The sequence below is a fragment of the Catharus ustulatus genome, chromosome 3 (assembly GCF_009819885.2).
Source record: "Catharus ustulatus isolate bCatUst1 chromosome 3, bCatUst1.pri.v2, whole genome shotgun sequence".
Lineage (NCBI taxonomy): Eukaryota > Metazoa > Chordata > Aves > Passeriformes > Turdidae > Catharus > Catharus ustulatus.
Window position 1 is genome coordinate 99,691,188 of NC_046223.1, and position 18,645 is coordinate 99,709,832.

The 18,645-nt window shown below is 37.0% G+C and overlaps 1 protein-coding gene across 1 annotated transcript in view; it reads left to right on the forward strand.

The window, feature by feature from the left end:
* TPO (thyroid peroxidase) overlaps window positions 1-18,645 on the forward strand; it is a 41,640-nt gene that overhangs the window by 13,129 nt on the left and 9,866 nt on the right. Inside the window, exons 6-10 of the mRNA XM_033055538.1 lie at window positions 1,698-1,904; window positions 7,100-7,615; window positions 13,171-13,429; window positions 15,184-15,354; window positions 16,139-16,376. Of these exons, the coding sequence (XP_032911429.1) occupies window positions 1,698-1,904; window positions 7,100-7,615; window positions 13,171-13,429; window positions 15,184-15,354; window positions 16,139-16,376 (1,391 nt within the window). The remainder of the gene's footprint in view (window positions 1-1,697; window positions 1,905-7,099; window positions 7,616-13,170; window positions 13,430-15,183; window positions 15,355-16,138; window positions 16,377-18,645) is intronic.

Sequence of the window (18,645 nt, forward strand, 5' to 3'; positions counted from 1 at the left end):
ATTTATGGATTTTAGCACCTCATATGCTTAAAAAATAGCAGACCTGCCAAAGAAGGAAGTTTGGAAAAAGAACATTTGTACAGAGGACTGGATGAAAAATTCCCCAGTGCAGTGTACAATGATTTGGGCTGGATTTACAACTTGTGATTTGTCATCACTGCTTCGAAATCTGACTTTTAATGGACTCAAAGTCTTGTTATTTTAACCATTGTATGTTTAATAAGGATAAGCAAGAGAATTTAGTGTTAATGTCACCTGCAACTCATGTTATTCATTAAATAACATTGTCTCGAAGTTGCACAATTTAGCACTCAGAGAGGAAAACCTGACATTTACACAGGCAAATTTCCAGTAGACAGTACAGAGTGTATTTTCTAGATTCATTAGGGTACATGCTTGTAAAGTAAAACACTTTAAAAAAAGATTACATAACTGTACCGAATCTGATCATCATCGTCAGACCATCAGCAAGGTTCTCTACTTTTTTTTAGAGTAAGATAGGATAAAACTAATGTCATAAATGTTTCTTTTCTCATTTACATAATTTTTCTTTTTTTTTACCTTTTTAGGTATCTATAATTTTAAAAGTAACATGAAAATATTATGAAAGTGATAGATAAGGGTGAGGATTACTATAAAGCAAAACAGTGCTAAGAAAATTTTATTAACTTCAAGAAAAAGTTTGTGCTTTGTGGCCACCAAAGCTATTAAAATACTGATGTAAGGATTTGAATTCCTGATGAGCTATAGGTAGCTTGCTCTCGACTATTTCAGTATAAATTCTGATGTTCCTAACAAGTCCCATGTTGCCTGTTGTCCTTACCAATTCTATTTAACTGAACCTGTCTTATACATTCATTATATCACCCTTATATTTATTACAGGCTCCGTGAGTCTATTTTATGTGCTGCCCTTTCAGTTGCTTGACTTCCAAGGCAGTTGTTATTTGCCAGGGAATATTTTGCAGCATGAGGGAGGAATCTGTGAATAATGATACCCTTAACATCTCCACAAACTGAGTGCTGATTTTGCCCTGATGGTTTTGCTTGGTTATTAATATAGGCTGGATATGTAGCATAGATATCCGCATGTGCTCCTCCTCAGAGCATCTGTATCTCTGTGCATCTTGCACAGAATTGCATCAGGAATACTTTTTGGCTTCTCCCTGCCTGGGAAAAGGAAACTGAACTTTCATCTACCATGTATTTGCAATCTACCTCATGTCCTGGGCTGCATAAGCGCCTTCATTTATGTATGGAACAGCTCAGACCATCTGAGTATCAACAGTGATTTGAGATTTCCCAACAAATCCTTTTGTTTAAGGAGAAGAAAACAGAATAAATAGACAGTCTAAAATAAATATGTGGTTTCCAAAATTCTCTGGAAAGGAACAGATCAAAGATACTCTGCTTACTGGCAAACAGAAAAACTAATCTGAAATGTCTTTGAAACTGCTTGTGGCATCTTGGTCTCAGTTTCTGAACAGAAATAAGAGGCTGGTAGAGGTTGGATTTTATACTGTTGCTGAATGTTTTACTTGGTTTGAGTTTAGGTAAACCATTAGAAGCACTCTACAGCATAAAGTTGGGGAGGGAGAAGATAGCTTTTATCACTGTTCCCTCTACTTTTTAGTGTTTTATCATTCTGTGAGAAGCAAAAGCTGTTTGGCACTCAAGGTAAATTATTTCTCTTCTCAGGTTCGTGAAGTGACAAGAAAAATTATTCATGCACCTAATGAGGCTGTTACTGAAGACAACCTATATTCTGATATCATTATGGTATGGGGACAATACATAGACCATGACATTTCATTCACACCCCAGAGCACAAGTAGAACCACCTTCCTAAGTGGAATGGAGTGCCAGATGACTTGTGAAAAACAAAATCCATGTTTTCCAATAAAGGTAAGATTCTAACTTAAATTCTTCAAGAGAAATTCCAGGCTTTAAACAGGTGAGTAAAGACAAGAAACATTAGACCAGATCTTGACAGAAGAATAGAAACCAGTACAACTATTATATGAAACAGGTAGACGTTTTTGGGTTTGGTTTTTTTTTTTTGGTAGAGGTAATAAACTATAGTTAATGTACTTAATGAAAACATCAACTTTTTTAACCTAAGGTTTATGTTGCAGAGAAACCTTACTGGTCCCTCCTAAGTTCCATTGGGGAAAATAGCAAAGTAGTCATTTACATTTTCAGCCACATAAAGTAAAAGGATCTTAACATTACTCCTTGAAAGCAATGATACTTCTTCCAGTTAATGCAAACTTTCAAAGAGAGCTGTCTTTTCTATCTTTTCAATGTTTGTATAAAAATGATCTCCAGGGAGCTGCTGAAACTTACATACATCACATCTTTGCTTTGACCAGAGTTCAAAGCTTGTTAGAGGGCAGGAAGAAACCTAAATAGGTATAAATATAGGATAGTGTATTTTTGATCACTTAATTTAGAAGCATAGTCCTTCTGTCACTCAAAAAAATTGAGTAGCAAAGTAAAACCATGCTTTTGTTTCTCAAAGCACAGCCTGTCCAACTCAGGCTACAGGAAAACCCCATGCACATCACAGTCCTTGGTGATGTTCAAGTCAGAGCAACCTAGATTTCTTTACTTAGTGTTGGAGCATGATTATTGACAAGCTTCTCTATGTACTGCGATGTAGGGTTTCTAAAAGAACAGAAAACTTTTTTTTCCCCCAGGAAACTGTGGTTGATAAACATTCCACAGTCTCCTTTTGCTTTAAGTGCCTCATTCCTTTTTCATTAAATATAGAGGAAAATACTTGGCTAACTGTAAAGAGAACCAAATCAGGTTGTGTTAAAAGGTGGCTTGTCTTCCATATGGTGAGAGAATTTAAAATACAGGGAAGGTTAAGTGGAATTAATGAATGCCTACAATTTCACCACAGCCAGGTAAATCTAGTCCCTCTCACCCTGGAGATAGGGATTTTTGAAAGTTTGCAAACATATTTTGAGAGCATTCAGATAGACCACAGGCTTCTTAAAGAACCACATTTTTTCCGACAGTGAGTAACTGAGAGCACTGAGTAACCTCAATCAGCCACAACAGCCCTAAATACTGAGAGTGTGCCATAGTTCTGGCAAAAATCTCTAGTTTGCTGTGTTTCAAAATTTCAATCTGGGGCAAGAAATTGTTTTGATTTTTTTTCTGCTTATGCATATATGTAATAGTCTTAAAAATATTCCCATTCCCAAAGTCTTACCAAGAGAGGCTAGGGTGGACATCCACTCCCTGACCAGCAGTGCTTTGTATGATGTGAAGACAGATCAATTTAAGCATATACCACAATATGATGACTCCTAGTTTTAAAAGCTTTTTTGCTATAGCTATATAACCATAAAAGTCTTCAAAAGTCATTTCTGTTTACGATATATTCTTTGAAATAATGTGACCAGTGTTGATTTTTTTATTACTACATGGATTTTTTGATTGAGAGGAGACTTACGCTATTTCCAATAACTTGAATGAAATGTGGATCATGGGGACCATAGTGGTCTAATCACTGATCCTTGACTAACTCAAGACTCAAAATCCCATCTAATTTAAAAAAGAGACAATGGAAGGGATCTTTGAAAAATACTCCAAGGCTAACATTATTCTCATAGTAGAGGCATTAAGCACAGAGGGATAAAAGGTGCACAGATTGTCATGGCTCTAAACAAGGCAGGGACTGGATTTCTGTCTTGAAGCTGTGATGAGATTCAGAGATTTTGTTTCAAGGATGCTGTTGAAGCAGAGTTATATGAACATTGAGTATTTAACATGTAGCTAAATCTAGCACTGGATGCTGCTCCTACTCAGCAGTGTAGCCCAGCAGAAGGATGGCTCAAGGCTTCCCTCAATGTAGCCACAACTGGTCATGGCAGGGGACATGAAAAGAAATTCAGTCACAACCCTGTAAGTATTAGATAAGTTTCCCAACTTGTGGGCCCTTTACCTGGTTACAGTCCCATGAATTTTTCAGCTCCATTTTGTTATTAACCTGTTATTCACAGTTTTGATGAACACATACAAAGGTGGTTGTTCTTTTGCTTTTATCATAAACATTCATTCAGTATTTTGTGACTGTTTTTTCTCAAAGACAGAGTAGATTCTGTACTTAAAAAAATCAAAAAACAACAACAAAAAAACCTAAAACATTTTAAAAAGAAAGGGCTGTTGCAATAAATAGTGTGATCAGAAGAATTGATTTTTGAACAACAAAACAAAATGCTACTACTCTCTAGAACTAATCTTCTTTCAGAATTATTAGCTAAATAAATCTCCACATATTAAATAGTCGGAAAACTGCCACATTTAGTTTTACACACTCATTTTGTAAATTAAAAAACTGTGACTGGTTTCCAAAGGCAGTGAAATCAATAGCATATTATTCAACAATGTAGACATAGAGGCTGCAGTTTGTACTCTTGCTCTTCCTACAAAAGTCTCACCCAAGGGAGAATTCACCCACAGAAAAAGACAACTGTGCCGGCAGCTGCACATCTTCTCTGGGGGGTTCAGCAGGGAGAGGAGATTCCTGACTGCACAGGTTAGGGAATCTGCCTAGAAAATATTCTGAGTAAGTGCAGTTAAATGAAGGATCGAAAGCTGCAATAGTGCATTAACATTAATAAAAAATGTAGGTAAATTATTCATAGACTACCAGGAAACATTGTGATATTCTGTTCTGGACTTTTTAGAATAAATGCTATAGAATTTCTCTCAGCAATTCTCACATAGAACCTGTAATTTCTGGTAGAGCCTGAACATTCTTTTTTTCTGTATGTTTACAGGGTCCTCTAATGGAGAAAAAAACCCAAAACAACTAGCTTTAGTTTACATTTCTTTTGTAACAAAAGCCTGATATGCAGAACAGGGTTGTGGAGATAACTTGTCATTCCTCAGATTATTATTTCAGGTTAGGGTTGAGACATAAAGAAGCATTAGAAAGACTTTCATAAGAGAGCTACTGACTTAATGACACTGCTGGCAATAAGTTAGACATGACACATACAGTTAGCATGATGCAATCCAGATAAGCTTTCAGTGACCTGAGATACAAAAAGTTGGAAAAGAAACAGTCACAGAAAAGTGAGGTGATTTGAAAAAGGTGACACATAACATGACAGGTTACTATTTCAGCTACAAATAGATCAGTCGTCTCCACCCAAAACCAGCAGAGTCCCCGCCTTCTCCTTCTGTTTCAGAAGCAGCAGCTCCCTGCCAGATGGGATCATGGACTCTTCTCCAAGCTGCATGTCCACAAATGAGCATTAATATTTTCCTTTTTTTCAAACTTTCACAGACTAGAAGCTAGGTTTTCTTTTAAATCCACAGCAAAAATCCCTTTACAAGGTTATTTCCCACTGGATAAATTCACAATAAGAAAGATTTTTTCTTTAACTGAAATAACAGAGGTTGTGGTACACTTAAACAATTATTACTTTAAATTTTCCTACACATAGAAGAATTTCACCATAACCATGTTTGATCATGCATACATAATAACCATTTAAATCAACATGGAGCTATACAGGAAAACTATTGTGGCTAATCTGGTTTTTGTTGCAATTTTTTTTCCCCTCTAGAACTATGTGACACAAACAAAAAAAAATATTATTTTTAGTCATTAGTTTTGAAAAAAAAAATGTTACTCAGTACCCATTTCAGCAGAAAAAGGGTCTTTTTATTTTCACTCCAATTATTTTTAATGTCTTTAAATAATAATGTAACACATCTCTAATTTACACATTCAGCTGCTGGCTGCAAGCTATTTATCCTATGAAAAGGGAAAGGACAGCATTATGCAGTTTTGCCAGTCCCTTGATGTCCATTACTGCTGTTTTTTCTCCCCTGGGGATCAGAAAAGAATGAATTGAAATTGCAGAGACAGTTAACTAAATATTATTCAGTATGAACTTCATTCAGTGTTATGTTTTGCTGTGAGCCTTCCTGTTTAACAGCATAAAGGCATCTCCTACATTATTTTCTCATTCAGATACCTGAATTCTTCCTGAATATCTCCTGGTAACTAGAGGCAGAAGACATTCAAACACATACAGGGCTATGGCTGTCAACTTCAGATATTTGTAGTATGAGATGAATTGCCTGCTTACATTACCAGCTGAAGGGAAAAAGAAACCACACTAATAGCAAAAGACTTAATAACAAATGCTAAATAGAAAACACAAGACAGAAGATTATTGATTTCAAAAATCAGTGAAAGAAAATCACTTATTTTCTTCAAACGTAACCTACTCTGATTTGCTAAACCCTAGGCAAAGAAGAACTAATGGTAGAATTTCTTTCCCCAGAAAAATTAAACCATTTCTTAATGTAAATTATTTGTTTGGTATCAATCCCTACTGACATGAGCTCTCAGTAATAAGAAAATTTTACTTGGTATAATAAATGAGGTAACCTTATTATATAAAATTAATTAATTTCATTCCAAAGTTGCTTTGTAACTGTTTACCCCAATTTAATGACAGTTCTATTGTTGTAACCTTGTACCCAAGATATATTAAGAATGGTGTGTCCCTTGACTCCTGTGACCCCTGTAATATCTATGGACTGTCCCTATATACTCTGTGCTGCCCTATTGGCAGGAAGCCAAATTTCCCCTCCCCTTTTCCGGACCCTAGAAAAGACCCCAGACTTTGGGAAACTTCCTCTTTGCCCCCTGGAAACCATGAAGAAATAAACCGAGGAGAACCCTGGTTTTATGCATGCAGGTAAACCTGCTGTTTCAAATGCTCTTTGGTAGAACAAAATTTGATCAGATGTTCACCTCTTCACTCTGATACATTTTATGACGGATTTTGATGGTAAAGCCAGACTGATTTAGATGTAGATGTACTACATCAATAGCTTTTGATAGAGTAAAAGGTTCAGAGTTTATTTGTTTCTGCTTAAAAGATTCATCTTTTTCCTTAAATCTAAAGAAAAACAATCTACACAGATTTAGAATATTTCACTCCAATAGATGAGGTCTGAACAATGAAAAATTGAGAGAGTGAAGGTAAATATTTAGACAAGACTCTATTCAACATCTACAACTTTTCTCACCTCAGAAAATACCCTTATTTTGTATGCAGGTAACCAGCAATGACACATTATCAGCAGGGATGGATTGCCTGCCCTTCTACCGCTCATCTCCTGCATGCGGCACTGGTGATCATGCTATTCTCTTTGGAAATGTATCAGTGCTAAATACAAGACAACAGATCAATGGCTTAACTTCTTTCCTTGATGCCTCTACAGTCTATGGCAGCACCCCTGCTGTTGAAAACAAACTGAGGAATTTGACAAGCAAAGAAGGCCTTCTCAGAGTGAACTTAAAGTATTACGATAACGATCGGGAATACCTGCCTTTTACAGACCAGATCCCATCCCCTTGTGCACAAGACCCAGGTGCAAGTGGAGGTGAGAGGGTGGAATGTTTTCTGGCAGGGGACAGCCGCTCCAGCGAGGTCACATCCCTGGCTGCCATGCACACGCTGTGGCTGAGGGAGCACAACCGTCTGGCCCGAGCCCTGGGACGCATCAACGCCCATTGGAGCGCCGAGACCCTCTACCAAGAGGCGCGCAAAATCGTCGGCGCCCTGCATCAGGTTGGCTGCTTGTATGCTTATCTACACATGGCAGTGAATATCTCAGAGCAGGACTCACAGAGCTTCAAATATGCTTCCATGAGGGGCTTTTGAGATCACGTTAGCTTTTCTTTCCTACCGATTTCCGTGCTTCAAATACGGCATGTTTAAAGTTCACTTTGCTTTCCACTTTCCTAAATGCAATGTCCTGGTGCTTAGCTTGTCTAAGCACTTCAGTGCTCTGATTTTCATGGTAGTTTCTACTCAGATACATATTTATGCAGGCTTTTCCAATGTCTGTTTTGTCTATAAAAGAGGCCTTTTCAGATGCTTTTGAGGGTTTTTTGGTAAAGAAAATTATTTAAAAGTAATGTCTCCATCAGGTTCAAAATATTTATTTTCTCACACGTATTACATAAATAATAAATCCCTTGTGTAAAAATGCCTGTGAAGTTCTCAGTGAAGTAGTTATGCACAAACTTCAGGGGCTACTGTTGACAGGAGGTAGTAGGAGAAGTAAGTGTGAGAAAATACAGAAGAGTTCATAAGGGTGTTTATATTAGACATGTTTTCTGACTCTTACAATTTTTTTTTCAGTACCAAAGGAGACTTTTTTGAAGATAAACTGGGGAAGGATGCAATAAAACTTAACTTTTCTGATAAAACACTTTTCCTTTCTTCTGCCACAATTTTCAGACAGTGGAATAGAATACGAATTTTGTTTCCTTTAAGAAACCAATTGTCTAATGCATTGTTACTTGTACTCAAAGCCATACAGCTTCAGAGAAGTAACATACTTCACTTAATTGCATTTGAAATGTTTGGCTTTTTGTTTGCTTTAACCGCGACAGTTTCTCTGCCATAAATATGCCATTTTCATTAAAAGAATGGCATTGACAAGTCAGAATAGTAGTTAATACTTGTTATAGGAAAAGCGCAAGTCCAAAAGCAGGCCGCTTTGCATTCTTACACTCCTGATTTCCATCCACAAACATTGCGGGTTGAAAGAAAATGCTTCATGCAAGGCAATGCACTGCATGGATCAGCACTGCTCATTATCTCTGCCGGTGTCACAGACTAATGGAATTTGCCTATGTCTCATTAGAAATGTGTGTTTAGTTACAGCTAGCTGATTTAGAGACATTAATTCAGGACAGATAATTGGAGTATCTCCATTAGTGTGGTATGTTAACTGGCACACTAATGACAGCTCTGGTTGAATTTACCTTGAGATTTCCACTAGCAAGTTTTGTTTCAGTTGCTAGACATTTCTACAATTCTCTTTTTTTGGAAGGAATACTGTCAAGCATAAGTCCTGCCAGTGGGTGCGTAATGATAGAGAATTGAACAAAAAGTCTTTTCTTCTTTCTAGAATAAAGAAGATAAAAAATTTCTATCTTTAGACCATACTTTTCTTCCTGGATGTTTTTTTGGCACCATAAATATCTCTAGTGACGAATGTTTGATAACAGAAATTTGACAAAGTTACCAAACATAACAACTGTGTTGATATCCTGCACAAAACAGGTCTTTTTGGCTGCATTATACAGTTTCAGTGATAAGGAGTAGTAACTGTCCTTTCTATTTCATGTGAATGACACCTGATTAACTTTATAAAGAATTAACACTGCAGTATACAGTGGCAAAGATTCATATTCTGATTTACCTCTTGTTTTGTGCAAAAAGACATTTTTTCATTGTCATTTAATAACTGAGGAAAAAGTACTCAATTATGCAACTACTAGTCTTAACATTTCTATCTCCTACATAACTAGTTTGCTCACACCTATGCTCTTCTTTCTGGAGACAGTGTCTCCTGATGTGCCATTTGGATTATGAAAGATGGATGATTTGGCACTAGTCAGATGGAGCAAGACTTTTGCAGGTCAATCTGAATCCAATTCTCTTTGATTTATTACTGTACCAGAGAACCAACTCTGAATTAATGCAGTTGCTCCCATTTAACCCCAATTACAGGTGACAACTGCCGTTAGTTTTCAGTGCACACATAGGTATTTATTTCACTTCCTTCTACATCTGCTTGTGTTCTCTGAGCATCTTGCATGGTCCAAGGCATGGATTGAAAATGTGTGACTTCTGAGACTTACATACATTAACTACATGGATGAAACTTGTTTTTGAAATTAGGTATTAGATAGTTCCTCTCAGAATTATGAAATTATAAAGAATAAATAGATAAATAAAACATTATGAAATATTATGTCTTGAATAATGTCAGAACTAATGTTTATAAAGTGTATAGACTATTAACATAATTATAATAATGTGTTCATTTTTTAGTTAAAAATTGAACTCTCATAAAAGCTTGTACCCAAAAGTTTAGGACTTCACCGTCATCTTCATGACCTGTAAATCCTTTAGTATTTTCAGTGCAAACTGCAAACTAACCATGCATAGCACTTTAATGAATTAAACATCATTGCTAATAGTTCTCTATTATTTCTGCAATCTTTCCCAAGTGCAGAAGCTTCATTTAATTGGCACTACATTATCTCAGTGAGATACCATTCCTCTGCAGTTACAGCTGACCAATGACAAGATGCACTTTTGGCCTTATTGAGCCTAATGATAGTTCACATATTTCTATATTCTCTCTTCCAACCTTTTTTTCTGTTTGTTTTCCTGCTCCAACCATTGTGCCACATTCACACCTACTTTGGGATATACTTGTAGAGGTTTTTGCAGGGAAAGTCTCCTAAACCCTATGAAAAGTGATAAGAATTTCTGGATCTTTTGCATTAAATTGATAATAGTGTTTAACATGAAACAAATTTTTCAAAAATAAAGTGAAATTATGTAGCCTATTTCCAAACATATAACATGTGGCTGACTTCTGCTGAAGGTGGCTCAACCTGGAGAAAAATGCAGTCAGGATACTCAGTGAGTTCATAAGGTTTGGAAACTCCTGTTGTAATTCTGCCTTCTGAATGAGAGGAGTATTGCCTTTAACAGTAACATCCTATCTGACTTGTAGGTACTCTAGTGTTTACAGGTCACGATTCAGTTACTCTTTCTGTAAACAGTGCACATGGGATTCATGATATGATGCAAAATCTATACAAAGCCTTTTCTGACACTCAGTTGCTGTTTCTGTCTGGATACTTACCAAATGATTGGTTGAATTGCTAAGAAATTAGTGTTTTATTTTCTCTGATATGATTAAATGAATAGTATTTAAATGATCTTAATTTCTCAGTTAATATATGGTTATATAGATTTAAAAAGCTAATATAAAAACACTGAGCATATGAGCCTCTGTTTAAAACACAATGCTTATTTGTCAAAATTTTCCACTAAATTATACTATTGGAACAATGACTGCCATGAGATAGTAGAAATATTGATATTAATGATTAAAATTGTTTTCTTCACGAGGCTTCTGTAGAGTTTAGATGTGATGCTATGAGGCCATGAATGTAGCCTAAGTGCTTGGTTTAGCACTAATCTCATAAATGTCACAAAGAGTTGAGATCACTCAGTACCTTGCAGGTTCAGACTCAGGATATCCAATACATTCCTTATGCTGCTGCAAACACCCAAAAGTTAACATTTGTTAACAAATAGACTCAAAGTAAGCCAGAAATGAAGGAGCCATTCATTATATCAGTTTGTGATTTCTTTCCTGTATAGTCGTTTTCTGTCTGATTTTATTGACATATTTTGCAACAAGCACACTCCTTTATTTTCACAGGAGAATCTCATTTATTGAGGGAATACTCTACTAAAAGAAAGTACTGTGCTTAGTTATGAAAGTAAATAAAACTTTTATACCATTTTCTGAGAGAAGGGACTGCATGCAAAAGAATTTTTACAAAAATAATTTTGATGCTTTTCAGCTGTTAACATCTTAAAAATTTATGTATGTGTCAGTGTGAGAACCTATAGTGAGCCTCTCCTTGACTTCACACGGACAAATTCGGCCACATCCAGAGACTACACAAATGCTAGATGCTATTTCAGATGTGGCTCTTGGGCAGATTCCAGTAGCAGTATGGTATTCTTCTGTATTAGTAACAACTTAGCTTGTATTGTCTAATACTCACCTCTACTTGATGGAGCCTCATTTAGCCTCCGAAAGTTTCCATCAAAAAAAATGCCTCTTCTGGTGCAGGGTCGGCAGGCATAAGAACCCTCTTTACCCTTAGCCTTTTAATTTTCATGTCTTGAAATGGCAACCCCTCTTTCCCTAGCAAGGAAATTAGAAATGAAGATGTTGCCTCTGGAGCAAATGGAAAATCTGAGTTGCCCTTTCCTTCAGGGAGTCTGGCTTTCCTGAGCAGCTTAGCTTGGGATTTCATTTAAAACGAACCAAAAAATTAGTCATACCAGGATTTTTGTATCCATGACTAACCTACTCCTCCATAAGGTCTTTGATTGTAAAAACTATACATCTAAAATTAGAACTGCTACCTTGCAAAACCTTTGTGAATAAAGCAAAAGATTAGCTTTTCAAATGACAGTGTCAGTATTAATTTCTTGCAATAATTTTATTTGCTTCACATGCTGCAGTATAGGAGCTGTAAAAGGGATTCTAACATATTGTCTTTTATAAATTTTGTTCACTGCACAAACTAACCTAAAAACCTAAACCTCTACTTTACCAGAAAAGAGATCAAATTGTACAAAGGTTTGCTTGTCTGTGTTTTGTGCCTAAAATAAAGACACAAGTTTTTTATAAGGTCACTTTATTCCAGCTAGTTTTTCAATATGCACTATATCAAGTTCAAAGTGCATTTGTCTGTATATTTATTGCATATTATATTGAATCTATGAGGTATTTTATTGAGTTCATTGTGCTTTATACTAATCACATATTGCTTTATTGAGTTCAACATAATCTCTAGCCTATAATGCTTTTTCATTTTATTTGGTACATTAGAACACTTTCCCCTCTATTCCTTTTGTCATGATTACTCCTATGCTTTTCCATGCCACTCTAAGACTATTGAATTACAAAAGCATTTGACAGAAGGTGTTTATCAGTCTTCACTTTTGAAGTGTATTTTTTAGAAGTCTATAAATTGGCCTAAGTTTAGTATAAAATGTCTACAAGGGGATTTTGGGAACCAGTATTTTAAAGCCTCATTATTTCAAATAATAAAAAAAAGAGAATTTGTGTCACATAGGTCTGAAAATAGCATCTGTTCACATCAGAAAGTGTTCTTGAAAGACATTATAGTCCTTCTTGCTTATATTGCCATTTTTAAGGCCATTATAATTTACGTTTTTAATCTCAGCACACCTCCTGTGAGCTGGATTACACCCGTGGTTTGTAAATGAGCAGTGCTGGTAATCTCTCCTCAGGAGGCTTTGGTCTAGCATCTATGGTGAGACCTCAGAGCCTGAGTGTTGTACTGTTCTGGGCTGTACCCCTCTCTGGTCATTTATCCCTTTGCTTCAAAAATAAGACTGATATTGTTTTCCAGGTAATACTGCTCTTACTTATGCCAAATGCTTGGGCATAGATGACTGAAGAAAAAAGCATTTAGCACCTGGGATTCATTACTATTTATCTATAGAAAAGCTGAAATATGTTTATTTTTCTTTTCTTTCAGATTATTACTTTAAGAGATTACATTCCCAAAATCATTGGTCCAGATGCTTTTAATCTGTACATTGGCCTTTATACAGGTTATGATCCCACAATGAATCCTACGGTTTCTAATGTATTTTCAACAGCTGCTTTCCGTTTTGGTCATGCAACAATCCAACCAATAGTAAGGCGATTGAATGCACAGTATTTAGATGATCCTGAACTACCAAATCTTCATTTACATGAAGTTTTCTTTAGTCCTTGGAGGCTTATTAAAGAAGGTATGGCCTTATTTGCACTGCTTCTGTTGTTTTTTGGTCTTTTTCACCCCACAATATTGTAACCTTTTTCAAAGTTACAGTAATTTCATGACTATAAGGCACACCCTTTTGACTAAAATTTTGGTCCAAACCCGGAAATGCACCTTATACTCTGGAGCATCTTATGTATGGACAAAGTTCAAAATTTGCCTACCCAGAAGTGCAAGCTGCAAGCTGCTACAAAGAAACAAACCCCAAACACTGACAAAGTGTCTTGGGTTACAATACAGGATGTGATCAAAGTATCTATTCTATCACCATCTGTTGTGACCAGGTGGGGCAGTGATCTTTATCTCTTTGGGAGATACTCTGCTAATGGGCCATCAATTGAAACCAGTAGGGCAGGGTGTCAGGTTGTACTCTGACTTTGTCAGGGTTTGGAGTTTGTTTCTTTGTAGTACTGTATTTCTATTTTAATTTCCCTAGAAAAGAACTGTTATTCCTAATTCCCATATCTTTGCCTGAAAGCCCCTGGATTTCAAAATTCTAATAATTTGGAGGGAGGGAGTTTACATTCTCCATTTCAAAGAGAAGTTCCTGCCTTTCTCAGCAGACACCTGTCCTCCCAACTAGGACACAAAGTCAAAGCACAACCTGACAACCCATCAGAGTGACACCCGTCTGTCAGGGTGTTGGTAGCAGTCCCATTAAATGGTGGCTACAGTCTTCCTGCAGTGACAGATGTGGTTCAGTTGAAGCAGTGGTCTTGTAGAAGGGTGCAGCCTCCCTCCAAATTTCCAGCGATGATATGGAAAAAAAGTCCGGTTTTTCTCTGGAGTCCAGGGAAAAGATGGCAACTTGGTGTCCCAGAATTTCAGTTTTTATCTAGTCTAGGTAGGAAATGTTGGGCTCTCCCCGCTGGTTGGAGTAACTCTCAATGGGATAAAGTAATTTTATCAGTCACACAGTGGGACTCAGTGGGCCATTAGCAGAAAATAACCCCCTGGAGGAAGGATGGGGGGTGCAAAGATAAAGAACGATGTCCTACCTGGTTTCAATGGATGGCCCATTAGCAGAATATCTCCCACGGAGATAAGGATCACTGCCCCACCTGGTCACAACAGGTGGTGATAGAATAGATACTTTGATCACATCCTGTATTGTAACCCAAGACAGCACGGATGGCGTGATTGTTACTAATTCATTACTTTGTTGCCCACGGGATCTCACTGCAAAAAAAAAGTGCGCCTTATAGTCCATTGCTCCTTATATGTGGACAAAGTTCGGAAATTTGCCAACTCACGGAGGTGCGTCTTATAATCTGGTGCACCTTATAGTCCTGAAATTACTGTACATATCCTGAATTAGGAATGGGAGTATTTAAAATTCTTGGTTGGATTCCAGCGCACTAAAAAGAACTTGAATGATTTTTCTCAATTAAGTGGTTGACTGAATCAGACAAACATTACTCTCCAGATTAAATAAATTAGGTAGATTGGCAATAGAAGGGATGAGTAATGGTGAAGATGTTTCTGGGATTTTTTTGGTGTATGAATTTATAAACAGGTTGCAAGTTCTTTTACACCTGAAAAAAGATAGTGTTTTCTTGTACTACTATTACTTCTACTTTAAAGGGGATTTTTGCATGTGTTTGTATGTAAAAGCCTGTGTGGAACAGTTTTTAAAAACATAGAAACATAAATGTATTCACATTTGTTACGAAAGTTATAACAGTTTATATGTATGCTATAAATCCTACATTTTTATCTTTAAAGGCGGCTTGGATCCTTTAATAAGAGGTCTTCTAGCACATCCAGCAAAACTGCAGGTACAAGATCAACTGCTGAATGAGGAGTTAACAGAAAAACTCTTCGTGTTGTCCAATAATGGTTCACTTGATTTATCGTCATTGAATTTACAACGTGGCCGTGATCATGGACTCCCAGGTCTATTGATTTTTCTTGATTTTTTGTTCCAACTGGTATCTGAAGTATAACTGCTTATATTTAGGATGAAATCACAAGCTTTTAAATAATAGTTTTAGTAATCAAAAAAGTCACCTAATTCTCTTTTAAAATGTACATGGCTAATATTCTTAACTTTAATGGAAAGTATTTGACAGCTTTTGAGATTAAAACAATCTGCTAAATCTGGAATCTAGAAGAACAGTACTAGTGAGTGGATCCAGGTGTGCTCAGTGTAGGTACCTGAGGCCTGTTTTTGCTGGAACCAGCACTGAGAAGTGGTAGTTTCTGCCTGAAGCAGCCACTTCCCAACAGCAGGCTGTCCCCAGCCTGTGGGATAGGTCAGTTTAAGCACAGCTGCACTGGCTCCACCAGCCACAGAAAGTGCTGGCCGATGTCTCCAGGAGTGGCACAGATGGCTTAGTTAGGTCCACTCCACATTTTAAGAAATATTACATGTTTGTCACGGGTTTTTCACACCAGATTTTTTACTCCAGTCAGCCCAGGGTAAGACTAATTAATAGTCAAGTAGCTAATAGTCCATTAGGCCATGGATATACCTGCTTAGAGGAAGACTGCTGGAGCTTAGTTCAGATCCTGCCATAATTTCTCTGATCAATTTAACCAATTATAGTATACCTTTTTTATACATAACTGCCTATTACTATGATTAAGCTTGTAAAAATCCAGTGCCTATAAATGTATTGATTTCGTATATCATGCCTAACAGACAAATCTGATCTTCTTTTAAACATCATATTTGCAGGTTATAATGAATGGCGAGAATTCTGTGGTTTAGCAAAACTGGAAACTCACGCTGACCTGAATACAGTAATAACCAATCACAATGTCACTGAAAAAATCATGGAATTGTACCATAATCCTGACAATATTGATATTTGGCTTGGTGGTCTCATGGAAGACTTTTTACCAGGTGCTAGAACCGGTCCCCTGTTTGCGTGTATAATTGGAAAGCAAATGAAAGCACTAAGGGATGGTGACAGGTGAGTTTATTATGCAGTCAAATCATGTCTAGAAACTTGGTAGCAATGGAGATTTTACAGCCACTTAAACATGTTCAGACAAATCATTCTCTGCCCCTTGCATTTTAGTCTTAGCTCCTTCAGTTTTGTTGGGTGAGCTTTTGACTGTTCTTCATTGGTTTGTACACCAGTCTCAATTCCCAATGACACAGAGTTTGTTTCTATGGTATTGAGATGTCCAGCTGTTCCTGCTGAAAATGCATGGTGCCAACAGAAGTTAACTGTGGCAGGAGCCAGTACCTTCTACATGGATGGATGTAGTACTGTGCAGGCTGTATTCTCTCTGAGGGCTGCACTTGGCTCAGGAGCTAGAAGAGCCTCAATATTTTTCTTTGCCAACTGCAGCAAAGTCAGAAGGGATAGGAAAATGCTGTGATTAAGGCTTCATAGACGGGATAATAAAAACATCACATAATTGGTCTTATGTGAATTGGGACTGCAGAGTGTTCCTGGACTTGTCTCATTAGAAAAAGCATAGGATGTCACTTCAACCAACCCTGCACAAGTGCTTACCATGATCTTGTGCCAGTGCAATCCTTTAGAGGAGAAAAGGAGGAATGCAGCTTCAGGTCACAATGGGGTACAAGAAGCTGTTTATATCTTGCTTTTGCTCATGAAACAATTTCAAAACCAACCTTTTTTTATTTCTGTCAGGTACTTGTGGCAGTAATTTTGGATCTCATGAGATTACTAATTTAAAACTGCTCACACCATGCTAGCAGGGGTGTTTTAAGTACATCTAGTCTTTACAATGACCTTTAAGCTCCTCTTATAAGTCACTGTTATGGAAAGAAACCATTATGGAAATAATCATCCAAGGCAGAATTTAAATTTGAACTTTTAAAAATGGTAATTAATTAACTCATGAGAAAAAGCAATGCTAATCATAAAGGTGATTTTTTTATTCGCAGAAACTGTATAGATGTCAAATATTCTACTCAGCTGTGTTAGAAACATGGTTGAAAGTCACCTGAATCGTTTTCTGATCCATCAGCCTTCTTCTGCCTCTTCCTCCTCTGAATATTTTTGCAATCTCAGGATTTGAAATATTTAGGCAAAAATTCTGAAGTTTTGCATTCTTTGCATAGGGTTTTGGTAGCCTGATACAGATTGAATGAAGTGAACCAAAATGTTTGTTAAAGTAAACACCTATCTGCTGGGAAGTTTTAAAAATCATTTTTCATTTAGGCTTGTGGATAAAACTGAATTTTATGATGAAAGTAGAATAAGTTTTAATGTATGTGAAAGGGGACATGACAGGGGTAGGAGAACTGAGTTGAGAAAAGTCTGTGATGGCTTTGCTTATGGGAAGGGGCCTCAGAATCATCAGTGAGGTTTCAGGATGCTCTGAGAAATTTAGGAACAGTGTGCAGGTTAGATGTAGGAGGAAGGCTCCTTTCTTTTTTTCTCCTTCCAGCCTCTCCATCTCTCCTGCATTTCTTGTCACAGTGCTGCTGAGGTGTGGGACAATCACTCCACCTTTGATTCTGTACATTGCCTCCTCCTTCAATGTAGGCAAAATAGGATGGGTTTTTTAACAAATCAGGCTTATGAAGTAACTACTGGCCTATAAATAAAGTCACTTTTCCAAAATTTCACACACACTTACCTTATTTAGCAGTTATACTCCTGTTGGCACTAGGATCAGACTTGCCCTGAAAAGCCACCCTAAGGCATACTGGCAGTTCTCATCCTCCCCAGAACACAAACACGACTATCAGTCTTCGCATTTGTATGGTGCCTTTACAGGCAGCTCATATAAACCTTCAAATGCTGCACACGTGCACACTGCTGTTCCCTTCTAATCAGGAAAATGTAAACACAAACTCACAGACTTTTCTAGAAGCCTCAGCCATGTGCCCCCTGGATTATGGATCATAAGTCCTGTGTTAAACCTGAGTTCAGTTTGCACAGTGTGATCACTCCCATTCTCTACTGCTGACTATCCTCAGGCATTTTACTACCAATCCTGCCTAGCATGTGGGAAAATCCTAACTTGCCAGACCGCAGGCAACTAAAGATTTATCACTTTTTAATATACTAACAGAGATATTCTATCAAACTCTCCAGAAGTATTGTTGTCATTTAATGACATCTTTTTCTAAAAAATGTTTGTCTACAAATCTAAAAATCTACAGGTTTCTTGGCAAATTAAGTACTCCTAATTATCCAAAGAAGCATTCAACAATACCTGTTTTCTTAGTAACCATTCAGTAAGGGCAAGCAAAAT